We start from the raw sequence: 12989 nt of genomic DNA, 5'->3' as shown, positions 1-12989 counted from the left end.
CCCTTTCATCCTTCTTATTGGTATTATTAATAAATGCAAGCACTCTTGTTTTTATACAGGGTACCAAGTATGGTGTCCTTGGAAGAGACAAAGTTGTATACTGGACTTGAATACGGTATGTAAATTCTGATCTGAATAAATTTTATGGGGAGAATTTTGGTCAGTTACTCTGTAATAATTAACATGGAATAATTTGTAGTTAGAATTTTCCTAGTCTCTTTTCCATATAAAATGAATATTAGTTAACTATAATAGCTGTCTTTGCTTTTCCTAGAGAAACTGGAAATTTATTTATACAAGAAAAGTCAATAAAAGATAAACGTTTGGATGCTTTCTTATTTATTTGTGAGAGGGAGTGGGGAAGGGCCAGAGAGAGAGGGAGAAAGAATCCCAACCAGGTTCCGTGCTGTCAGGACAGAGCCCAACACAGGGCTCAATCCCGTGAACCATGAGATCATGACCTGAGCCAAAGTCAAGAGTTGAATGCTTAACTGACTGAGCCACCCAGGCTCCCCAATATTTGGATGCTTTCTGTGTGCAAAGGCAGTTTTTCATATCTAGTCATGTGCATTTATGTTGAGAATTGATTTAGAACTGATACTTTATATTTGATGTGAATGTAGGAATGGTACATCCTTTATTCTAACGATCTTTGTGTCTTCCTGTCATAGTGAATTAAATTTCATATAAGTATGTAAAACGTGTTAATTTAATGTTCTGAATCTAACATTAATAGAAATTTAGCACATTTCCTTATTGCTAGATTAACAGTGGAATTAATTGCTAAGGTGTAATTTTTGTTTGCTTGATTTGGGTTACCCCTAACCAATTAGAGAATCCTGCGCATTTATGATCACTACTTAGTGGCTAGAGCCTTTGAAATATTGGCAAAGTGGTTTTTTTCTCCTTCCTCCTTTACTGCCCAATAAACTTTTATAAGCAGGTCTTTGTAAATGTGAAGGTTTTAAAAGTTACTCTGGATCATGCCTAGACACTAATCCAACTGTGATAAAAGACAGACCCATTTGGTTTTTTTTCCTTGATACATTATTTATTCTTGACATAAACTTGATAGAAGCTTCAACATTCTGGGGAGCATTCGGTGTGTCTAAAATGCCTTGTCTCATTTTCTAAAAAATAGATCTATCCAGAGAGAACCACCGAGAAGCAATTGCTAGGGTCATAAGGAAACTTCTCAGTAAGTACATGTATGCTTTTAACTTATTTTTACTAATAAATATTTAGGCATTTTGTAGCATATGTGCTTTTACTTTATTTAAATTCTAAAGAGAATATAAGGTAGTATTTTTTTTCTTAACTAATAGATTCCTGTTATATCAATATTCTTGTAGTAATTCCAAATATTTTAAACAAAATCCTTCTTCTTTTATTATAGACCACATACTTAACAATTCAGAGGATGATACCAAGTCTTTGTTTCTTATCATAAAGGTACAGTTATCCTTTAGTAGGTGCATGATTATTAATGTGACTAGGTTTGACATGATCACTTGTAAATGTAAAATTTAAAATTCTTTGACACAGGTTATTGGAGACCTTTTGCAGTTCCAAGGATCTCACAAGCATGAATTTGACTCTCGTTGGAAAAGCTTTAACCTAGTAAAGAAATCAATGGAAAATCGGGTCAGTATTTTCACCTACAAACTCTGAATTAATTTTTTAAAATGTGTATAATATTGATGTAGCCACTTGATCTAGCGATTGCTCAACATACGGATGAAGTTTCCCTATGCGTAAAAATAGTAGATTTTCAAATATTGTATCGTTGTATAATCAGAAGGATCGTAGAAAAATGTTTTCCTGATATAAACTCTTCTGTGAATTTCCATGAGTCTCTGAACTCTTATTGGGTATTTGGAGTGTGATAACTTGGCAGGCTGCTGTGTAACAAGTTGAGGGAATAAAAGATAGGAGGAATTGTCCACAGGCATGAATTTAAAGCATCTCATTTTATGGAGATCTCAGAAAAATATGTCTTATGTTATTTTTGCACTCCAGACCTCAGTACAAGCTTTTCGAGAATTTGGAAGAAAGAATACTTAAGCCAGCCCTTTGACGTTGACAGCAGTGTTCTTCTGTGGGAGACTTTTATTGAATTTGAGTCTAAAAAGGTTGTAGGAGTGTGTTACTTAGGCAAAGGTTGCTACGTACATTATTAGAAGGAATGGCATGTAAAATAGGGCAGGGAGGGGCGCCTGGGTGGCTCAGTCGGTTGAGCGTCCGACTTTGGCTCAGGTCATGATCTCACGGTCCCGTCCGTGAGTTCAAGCCCCGCGTCAGGCTCTGTGCTGACCGCTCAGAGCCTGGAGCCTGTTTCGGATTCTGTGTCTCCCTCTCTCTCTGACCCTCCCCCGTTCATGCTCTGTCTCTCTCTCTGTCTCAAAAATAAATAAATGTTAAAAAAATAAAAAATTAAAAAAAATAAAAATAAAAAAAAAATAGGGCAGGGAGACAAACAAACATGGCATGCTTTGGAGAACAGTGGCTAGTGAACAGAATGGCATGAGGTAACAAGGTCGTTTATAGTTTCATCCCAAGAAAGTGCTTCAGTTTTATATTCAGCATTGAGGGAGTCATTAAAATTTCTCAGGTAGATCTGATTTGAATATTGGAAAGACCAGTCTTTGATCAATCAAAATTAAAATGAATTCAATGAACTTTGAAGAGCTCTGTCATCACTGTGAAAAATAAGCAATAGGAAATTGAGACTGTAAGCAGGGAGGGCAGTTAAACTATTATAAACAGTCCAGATGGAAGAACACAACCTGAATCAAGTCAGTGGCATTGGGATGCAAATAAGGTGTTTTGAAAAAGAAGAAATTGTGGGGACTTAATGACTAGTGAGAAGAAGGTATGAAAGAGGAGCAATCTTTGAGTTCCAGCCATTTGCCATTGGTGAGCAGGTGGAAGGTAGGGTGGTAGGGGAGAACATAAAAGATGATTCTTAGAAAAATAACAGATACTAATTTCTGTAGTAAACATACACAGTTAACCTGGAAAGGCTATGTATAAATGTAACAGGGTCAAGCAATTTTCTTAGTAGTCTGATTTTATACTTTTCAGTATTTGACTGAATAAGGACCAGCTTAGTTCCTTTCCCACGCATGGATCCATTAATAAACTACCAGAGAAAAACACAGTGTTGGATGACCCATTTAAAGGGGATATTTCTTCAAAAGGGGCGGGGGGCGGGGTAATATTTCTCCTATTAGCCATAAAATTAACTGAAATAGTATCTTTGAATATAAGCCTGATCACTTAGAATAAATGAAATTCCTCTATTACCCACCAGCCCACCATGGACCTTTACTGCACTAATTTTTCTATAAAGGATTCAAGGGAAGCCACTGGTGTGGAACTTCCAGACAATGTTGAAGTGTCTTCTACTTTGTTTTTTAGCTCCATGGGAAAAAACAACATATCAGAGCACTGTTGATTGACAGAGTAATGTTGCAGCATGAGGTAAATCTCTTTAAAATCATGACGACGTTTTTAAATGACAGTTTTCCAGATGAATGTCATTATTTGTGTTACTTCATAGTTAAATGAACTTTTTACCTTTTAGTAAAAAACTTTGGGGTTTGATTTTACACTGTTTAATTTTCATAGCTACGAACACTGACTGTTGAGGGTTGTGAATATAAAAGGATACATCAAGATATGATCAGAGATCTACTTCGTTTATCTACAAGTTCATACAGTCAGGTAAAGCCAGTCAACTCGACCTCCCCCTCCCATTTTATTACAGGGCAATCTGAATATCCCCATTTCAAATCCAAGGAGGTTTAAGTAATTTATTGGCATAGAAAACACCTTTCAAATTGCAAATATTCTCAAGCTAATTTTAGTAGTCTTTTTTAAATAATGTTGATTTTTACAGTTCGTTATTGCTTCTCAAATTTCTTTAAAAATGTAAAGTTAGTAGATTGTGTAATGTTGCTCCCACTTAATCAGATCACATGATGAAGGCCAGTCTGGGAAGGTGGTATAATTCCTCCTAGGTGTTATGCTTGGGTTTCAGCAACCTGCTGCCATCTGAATTATGGGGTCCATCCTTTCAGGTAGCATAGGACCAAGAGATTATCTCTAAGCAGAGACAACTGGAAAAACCAAAATTCACGAACAGCTAATCACTCTGTCTTTATAAAATAATGTAAATTAGGAAACTAGTCTCTAACTCAAAGATTGCACCTCAAGTAATGTTTAAAAGAGTTTGAAATACGTACATTGTGTCACTTTTACTATAGTTAGTTATTATTTGTTACTATTTGGTTTGTGGGTTATAAACTTATACTGAATCTTCTGTTTGGGTTCAAGAAAGTCTTTATGTTTCTCTGTGTAGACAGGAGAGAAAATCTTAACTCTTCTCATCAAAAGTAAGTCAGAAGAGAAAGTTGACTAGTCTGCTGATTATGTTAAGGAATAAGCACATATCAGCTCTATTCAGTCTCTCCTTTATCAAAAATATCTGAACCTGTGTAACCTAAACCATGGATGTGGTTAGTGGTAATATGCATTCCTTTTAGTAAAAAGATAGTCCTTTACTTGTTTTTGCTAAGGTATGTGCTTGGATGTATTTTTCTGTTACTACACCAATATTTAAGTTATTTTTGATAATTCATTTAGAAACATTTTGTAGTTTGTCTACCATTTAATAAACATCCTCTGTACTTTCTTCAGGTCAGAAATAAGGCTCAGCAAACGTTTTTTGCTGCCTTGGGCGCATACAACTTCTGTTGCAGAGATATCATTCCCTTGGTTTTGGAGTTCTTACGGCCCGATAGACAAGATGTCACACAACAGCAATTCAAGGTATAAGGTTTTCTGTTTTACTTTAGCCTGAAAATTTTCAGATATACAGAAAGTTGAAAGAATTATACAGTAAACATCCATATGTCCACCACTCAGATTCTGTATTTAACATTTTGCTGCGTTTGCCTTATCACATATCTCTCTATATCCATCCTTTTTTTTTTTTTTAATGTCAAAGTAAATTGAAGACATCCATAGCCTTCACCTTTAAACATACAGTTGTTTTTTCTCCCTAATAGTTGACTTACCTATGTTTATGATTGTTGTTACGGTGGAGAAAATGCAGGCTGCTATTTGAGTTGAGCACCAGTGGTAAATAGCCTGGCTGGCCTGTAGGAGAGGCAGGTGAAAGACCAAAAGGTGTAGGGTAATGAGACCAGCGTGTTGGAAGGCCTGAGACCGGAAGAAACCTAGTGAGTTTGAGTAACTGAGTCAAAGCTCGTATGATTGGAGCAGAGGGGGAAGGGAACGACATAAGATAAGGAAAATAGTATATCCCACAGGAGTACAATAGAGTATAGATGAAATATAACAATTGCTTATACTGTTAGAAGTAGGTTGATTGAACATGATTTAGGAGAGAGAATTGATAAGACTTGGTAGTTGAATATGAAGGTAGTGAACTGAAAGGAGGTATCGTAATTATACAGGTTCTAGATTGTACAGCTGGTTATTGGGTCATCAGAGAGAGAACAGGAAGACTAGATGATGAATTTGTTTGAACAAGTTATATTTGAAGTGTTTCCTGTAAACTAAGAGTCATTATCAAATAGGCAGGCAGACCTCATTTCTCCACAACACACCATTTCAGCATGTGTTGATGACAGTGAAACCTTTGGGCACGGGTAAGAGAGCCAAGGAGGAGAGTGAGAAGAGAAGAGGACCAGGGTAACAATAGTATTGAGAAAACTCCATTAGAACCCCAAGAAGAAGAGGTAACCAAGGAAGGAAAGATCCGAAAGATACTAAGAAGCGAGAGGTTGCAGAAGCCACGGGGAGATCTTTCCCTGAGAGAAGAGAGACTCAGCAGATCATTTGCTTTCCGGAGGGAGTTAAGATTACAGCTTTACGTGTTCCTTGATGTTGGCTTATAATACCAGTCAACAAACCATAGCTTGGGCTCAGTTGGTAGCTTTGATAAGTAAAGTTGCATTGGAACACAGTCATGTCATGTCTGTGGCTGCTTTCACACTACAATGGCATAGTTGTGACAGAGACCATATGGCCAACTATTTACTGTTAACCCCTTAGAGAAAAAGTTTGCTGACCTCTGATGTAGATGTAGCATTCAGGAGTACTGTGGAATGTCTAACTCGTAGAGTGGTACATTGTCCACCATGTTGGGAGCAGCTTAAAGGGACAAAATCAGGTAGATCAAGTAAGACCAAGAGTGAAAAATGTCTATTAGGTCAGTAAAACCAAATTACCAGTGACCTATGAGAACCTGTAAAGAGGAGTAGAGCACATGGTGGGTAATAAGCCAGATCAGAATGGAGTTAGGATGAATGTTCAGAAAATAACATAATAGCTCTTTTCATGAAAATGGGGTATCTTTGAAAAGGGTACCTCGTGTCATCAGAATCATTCTGATTAATTCAGCGTCTGTGAGTAAAAAGTACACAGTATAATTAAGTAACCTAGTTTTTATATACTTAAAATACATCACAACCAGATTTTAGAAATTATTCCAGACATGCCCTAAAGTGCTAAGAGTGGCATATTTTATGGTCTCCGTGATATAATTGTAGTAGAAGAGAATTGGAACGGAAGCTCTATCTTTAAAAACAACAGCTTTACATTTCTGTGTTATCTTACTAATAGCTATTCTTTGAGCTAATCCTCTACTACATGATTTAGGGAAAATATTACTGAATGCGAATTAAAGGTCAAGTTCAAGTTTCTAAAAGTAACATGTTAAGTGTGTGAACCTATTTTACCAACCAGTATCAGACACTTAAATAGTAGTAAATTTAAAAACAACTCATAGGCGAATTGGCTACAGCTAAATGGTGCTCTTACTTCCCATATTAATTATTTTTTCCTGCAGGGTGCCTTGTATTGTCTCCTTGGAAATCACAGTGGTGTATGTTTGGCAAACCTTCATGATTGGGACTGTATTGTACAGACGTGGCCAGCAATTGTTTCTTCTGGGCTTAGCAAAGCGATGTCCCTGGAAAAACCATCAATAGTGAGACTATTTGATGATCTTGCAGAAAAGATACATCGGCAATATGAAACAATTGGCTTGGACTTCTCAGTAAGCAAAAACCATTTTTTTAATTCAGATTTTAGTGGAAATTAACATTTGCTTTCTGTTTCCTTTTTGTACTCAGTAATCATTATGGTAGGTAGCAGGGTGGAGTGTGAATTTGGAGCATGGCCAGGAGACAGGTAGGACGTTTTTCTTCCAAGAGGCAACAAAAGGTTATTACACTGTTGAATTTACCATTATTCTTTGTATATGCATGGGCTCGTTTTTTCAGAGTTGATTATATTTTAGAAGGTCACTCTTAATAGTCAAAGTCACATAAGTTTGATCAGAGGGTTAATCATTTATAGTGATGAAAATTAAAATTGGATGATTTGACACCTGAGGAAGGCTATCAATTTCAGTGGTGCTCATATGGAGAGATATAGCAGGTACATATGTATACACCCATCATAACTGAGGGTGGATAAAAGTGGTGTGAGTGCAGATGAATTGCCTTCTTCTCTAAAGTAATTGTGTTTGACATCCATCCTTTGGTTTGAAAACCACTGCTCTAGGGGCGCCTGGGTGGCTCAGTAGGTTGAGAGACTGACTTCGACTCAGGTCATGATCTCATGGTTTGTGAGTTCGAGCCCCGTGTCGGGCTCTGTGCTGGCAGCTCAGAGCCTGGAGCCTGCTTCTGATTCTGTGTCTCCCTCTCTCTCTGCCCCTCCCTCACTCAGGGTGTGTCTCTGTCTGTCTCAGAAATAAACATTAAAAAAAATTAAAAAAAAAAAAAGAAAACCACTGCTCTAAACATATTTCTTTCCTGTAAAACATAGTCTTGTTATTTGCAGCTGTCATTAGATTATGTGTTTTTCTTTTTTTTTTAAGATTTTATTTTTTTAAGTAATCTCTGCACCCAGCGTGGGCTCAAACTCAAAACACGGAGATCAAGAGTTGTGTGCTCTACTGGTTGAGCCAGCTAGGCTCCCCAGCTTATGCTTTCTTTAAAAAAAGTTTTGGTTTTTTTTTTTTTTTTTAATACATAATTTACATAACAAAAAATACACCGTTTTAACTTAACACAATAGCATACTGTATATTCACAACAGTATATTCTCAGGGCTCTGCAACCATCACTACTCTCATTTCAGAACACTGTCATCACTCAGAAAGAAACCCTGTACCCAGGAGTAGTCACTGCTCTTCCCCCAGCATTCCTAGTCCTTAGAGATCACTAATATGGAGTCCCTGGAGATCATTTATATGAAAATGGAATCATACGATAGGTGGCCTTTCGTATCTGGCTTCTCTCTCTGAGCATAACGTTGTCAAGATTTGTCCATGTTGTAGCATGTATCAGTACCTCACTTTTCCCCCTCGCTTTTCTTTTTTGTAAGATCCCGAAGTCCTGTGTTGAAATAGCAGAATTACTTCAACAATCAAAAAACCCCTCTTCCAACCAGATAATGCTTAGTTCAGAAGAAATTAAAGAAGGACTTAAACGCCAACAAGAAAAGAATGCTGATGCCCTGAGGTAATTATGAATGCCTATTTTATCCAGATAGATGGCATTAAAGACAGCTGGTTTTAAGTATTTCTGAAATATAGATGCACCATGAATACCTCATGAAATTTACACATTGATTCTAAAAAAATACAGACTGTTAGGAAATAATTCTTGTGAAGGTCCCTGTGTTACTTTTAGCTATAGAAGTGGAAAACACCATCTTAAAATTATCTCAAAAGACTGGTTTTAGATTTCTGGAACCCAAGCAGTTCAGTGCTTCAGTGATAGCATTCAAGCGGGAGCCTTTCTAGCTTGATTTTTGTCTTTGCTTTATGGTTGTGCATATTAATTTTTTTCTAACATGCCTACGTAAGAATAAACTATTATAGCCTACCTTGTGTATACCTAGAGTACCATATAGGTAGACCACTTCTAACATTGATTACTACTCACAGGTTTACTTTTGAATATCTGTTGGGAACAGTTGTACCTAGAGCTTTGTGTTGTTTTCTCTCTGCTGTTCGTGGTCTTTTCCCACCATCTCTCTTCACCCATCTGCTTTCATTCTGGCTTGAGTCTCACCACGCCTTTTATAGTCTGGTGATAGCATGTAAGAGAATGGTGAATTTGGCTAGAATTTGAATTATGTTACATTATTTGATGATCGTCTTAGTGCTGTATTAAAACAATACCTCACCTGAATTTTTTTTTTTTATTTCTTTTAAGGAACTATGAAAATTTGGTAAACACTTTATTAGATGGTGTGGAGCAAAGAAATCTGTAAGTGCAAAATTTTTTTTTTTAATGTTTAATTTTGAGAGAGAGAGAGAGAGTGCGCAAAGGCAGGAAGGAGCAAAGAGAGAGGGAGACACAGAATCTAAAGCAGGCTGCAGGCTCCGAGCTGTCAGCACAGAGCTCGATGCAGGGCTCGAACCCACGAAACCATGAGATCATGACCTGAGCCGAAGTTGGACGCTTAACCGACTGAGCCACCCAGGCACCCGCCAGTTTTTTTTTTTTTTAATGTTTATTTATTTTAGAATGAGCACGCACTTGTGAGGGGGGCAGGGGCAGAGAGAGGAAGACAGAATCCCAAGCAGGCTCTGAGCTGTCAGCACAGAACCCAATGCCGGGCTTGAACTCATGAACCAGTGAGATCATGATTGAGCCAAAATCAGGGGTCAGATGTACTGAGCCACCTAGGTGCCTACAAAATTTCTTCTTCTTTTCTTTTAAGTTCTCAAAGCTTTTACCTTAAATACTGTAGGAGGTTTATTCCCTGAAAGCAGTGAATGACTGTGTCAGAAAAAATTACAGTCTGATTCATGAATTGAAAGAAAAGTAACAGGTGAACTTTGGGGCTAGTGATAGGAGTGGTGTTCATCACTATACTTATTTTAATTCTTAGGATACTTAAAATTACAATGTTTCAAATACAGTTTAAAAACGGTTTTAGGAGTGATATGTTTTGTGATTTTTTTTTTTTTTCTCTCTTCTTTTTAGGCCTTGGAAATTTGAACATATAGGCATTGGGCTTCTGTCTCTACTCTTGAGAGATGACCGAGTGTTACCTCTTCGTGCCATAAGTTTTTTTGTTGAGAATCTCAACCATGATGCGATTGTAGTCCGAAAGGTACTCTATTGTAACTGTAGTCTTGGGTTTGAGAATTTTTACCTCACCTGAAGCTCTTAAAGTCTTCCCAAGACACTTTGCCTTGAAGTGTATTGATTTGAAATTTATCATTGTTGGTTCAGGGATGATAATTATTTAAAAAAAAAAAATTTTTTAACGTTTATTTATTTTTGAGAGAAAGAGAGCATGAGGGGGAGAGAGACAGAGAGAGAGGGAGACACAGAATCAGAAGCAGGCTCCAGGCTCTGAGCTGTCAGCACAGAGCCTGACGCAGGGCTCGAACTCATGAACCGTGAGATCATGACCTGAGCCGAAGTTGGACATTCAACCGATTGAGCCACACAGGCGCCCCGGGGATGATAATTTTTTATCCAACAAATATATGAGGACATGTTCAGGCAATGTGCATTTCAACACTGGGGATATAGTAGGGAACAAATTTATAGATTCATGAGAAATACTGATTTTGAAAAATTAATGACAGGTATGAAGTCTTACAGGAAGGGAAAGATACCTGAGGATACAACTTTTTGGTTTTATTCACAAAGTATTAGAGGTGGAGTATATAATGGGGCTGACCCAGCCAGGTGCATTAGAGAAAGACCTTCAAGAAGAAATGTCTAGGCTAAGATTTGAAGTATGAGCAGATACTGGTTTAACAAAGAAAGTATGGAAGTTTCCTAGGCAGACTAGCACAGGTGAAAGTAAGAACGTTCAGTGACTCATTCCCACTCACATTTAGCACTCACATGGCTGTGCTGCCAGATGTCAACAGATGAGGCATTTACCTGCTTTTGAAAGAAGCAGAATCCAGCCTCTGCTTTGATCAAGACAGGCAGCTAACTATTCAAGAGATTTTAAAATGTTGATACATGTACCTTACCTGTTTCTTTTCTAGATGGCAATCTCAGCTGTGGCTGGTATTCTTAAGCAGCTCAAAAGAACCCACAAAAAGCTGACCATCAATCCTTATGAAATGGGTAAGTACTACCAAATGTAATTAATATGCTGTCTCTCTCTCTCTCTCAAAATAAATAAATAAGCTTTAAAAAAAAAAAAAAAAAAAAAGATGGATTCTGGGGCACCTGGCTGCCTCAGTAGGAAGAACATGTGACTCTTGATCTTGGGGTTATGAGTTCGAGCCCCACCTTGGGTGTAAAGATTACTACAAAAAGAAATAAATACACCTTAAAAAAATAGATGGACTCTATATCTTCATAATAATATGTACCTTTTGCATACTGTCCACAAACATGTTATCTACTTATTTATCTAACCAACCAGGCAGTTATACTAGTTATTTATCAAACTGTGTTTCACAGACTTAAAATAACATTAATTACCAAATACCATTATCATTAATGTATCACTATGTTAAGTGTTTCTCTGTGGGTGGTAGGATTAGAGGCAAGGTTAATTTTTTTCTTTATTCCTTACTATATTATCAGATTTTCTGAATAGTAATCTAATGAGAATGGTGCGCAGAAAAAATAATGAATTAACTTGGTTTTAGAAAGAAAGATGTCATTTCTACTCCTCTGGCTACCACATTTTTTCTATCCCTGAGAGCTTCTGTGACATTCGGACAGCTGTCTTTAGTCCTCTCCCACCCCATCTTTGGGAGGGGAGTGTATTTATGCACCACCATCTTTTTGGGGGAACACTGTAAAGTGGTGTTTACTAAACGTGGGAAAGACTTTCATTACACTCCCTACTACTAATCTTGTTTTATCCTCATTTGACACATGTTTGTAGGTCCCATAGTAAATGAATATTTAATGGGTCCAAAAAATGTGCATGTATAGAAAGAATGTCAAACTACACATGGTAAAATGTTACAATTTGGGGCATCTGGGTGAAGAATATATGGGGATTCTTTGAGCTCTTTAAGCGTGAAAATAATTCAAATCTAAAAGGTTTTAACAAAATTAATCCTTTAAATTTTGGTAAAAGGGCTGAAGTATGTATCGTACTTAATCCTCTACCCCCCCCCCCCATAATTATCCCATTAATGGGTAATGCCTCCTATATATGTGGTCTTGCCTTGAGCGAAGTTTGATAATCTTGTTATGAAGACAGAGTCACACTAGTAGTATTGATTAAAAGTTGAGAATCATTGTTGCATGCATTTTTATTCATTTTATTTTATTTTTAAGTTTATCAGATGTAATTGTCTCTTTCTTAAGGTGGATATTCTAAACCTACCCAAATTCTTGCTGGTGATAGGCCTGATAATCATTGGTTGCATTATGATAGCAAAAGTATACCGAGAACCAAAAAAGAATGGGAGTCAAGCTGCTTTGTGGAAAAAACTCACTGGGGATACTACACCTGGCCGCAGTAAGTGGCAGCTTGCCATGTACATCGTTAAACAGCTTGTCTAGGATATAATTTGTTTTATCATTTTGGATGTTTGGAGAGATTCAGAGGCACTTAAAGCAGGTAGAGGTACATGCCACCAAAAACACACAATCTCTTTCTTTTTTCTTCTTCCTTCTTCTTTTTCTTTTGCTCCTACTAATGCTATGTATGCCTCAGTCCTGCCTTTTTCTTTATCTTTCCACTGAAACTCTTAGCCTTCTTAGTCCCACCCTTATGCATCTAAGGAGTTGTTAATAGCTGCTCTAAATTATATTCTTACCAATCACTATTACATATGCCTGAACCAGCCCAGAGAAATACTTATTCTTATTGTTGGCTCCAAGGACTTAATGTCACACAGTGACCAGATAGATTTTTAAGGCCAAGATTGTTAGCGATGTACTTATACCCCCAAACTTAGCATCTGATTTAGAGTTCATTAAAAGTGCCTTCTAATGCTC

At 37.1% G+C, this 12989-nt stretch overlaps 1 protein-coding gene across 3 annotated transcripts in view; it reads left to right on the top strand.

The window, feature by feature from the left end:
• PSME4 (proteasome activator subunit 4) overlaps nucleotides 1-12989 on the top strand; it is a 98978-nt gene that overhangs the window by 60138 nt on the left and 25851 nt on the right. For all 3 annotated transcript variants that reach the window (XM_042981389.1, XM_042981386.1, XM_042981390.1), the window contains 13 exons: nucleotides 60-115; nucleotides 1142-1198; nucleotides 1397-1452; nucleotides 1546-1644; nucleotides 3421-3483; nucleotides 3631-3726; nucleotides 4702-4833; nucleotides 6881-7090; nucleotides 8425-8561; nucleotides 9261-9314; nucleotides 10038-10167; nucleotides 11066-11147; nucleotides 12354-12507. In XM_042981389.1, the coding sequence (XP_042837323.1) occupies nucleotides 60-115; nucleotides 1142-1198; nucleotides 1397-1452; nucleotides 1546-1644; nucleotides 3421-3483; nucleotides 3631-3726; nucleotides 4702-4833; nucleotides 6881-7090; nucleotides 8425-8561; nucleotides 9261-9314; nucleotides 10038-10167; nucleotides 11066-11147; nucleotides 12354-12507 (1326 nt within the window). The remainder of the gene's footprint in view (nucleotides 1-59; nucleotides 116-1141; nucleotides 1199-1396; nucleotides 1453-1545; nucleotides 1645-3420; nucleotides 3484-3630; nucleotides 3727-4701; nucleotides 4834-6880; nucleotides 7091-8424; nucleotides 8562-9260; nucleotides 9315-10037; nucleotides 10168-11065; nucleotides 11148-12353; nucleotides 12508-12989) is intronic.

The sequence above is a fragment of the Panthera tigris genome, chromosome A3 (assembly GCF_018350195.1).
Source record: "Panthera tigris isolate Pti1 chromosome A3, P.tigris_Pti1_mat1.1, whole genome shotgun sequence".
Lineage (NCBI taxonomy): Eukaryota > Metazoa > Chordata > Mammalia > Carnivora > Felidae > Panthera > Panthera tigris.
Note: the sequence above shows the minus strand (reverse complement) of the source record. Positions and strands in the feature narration are given on the sequence as shown.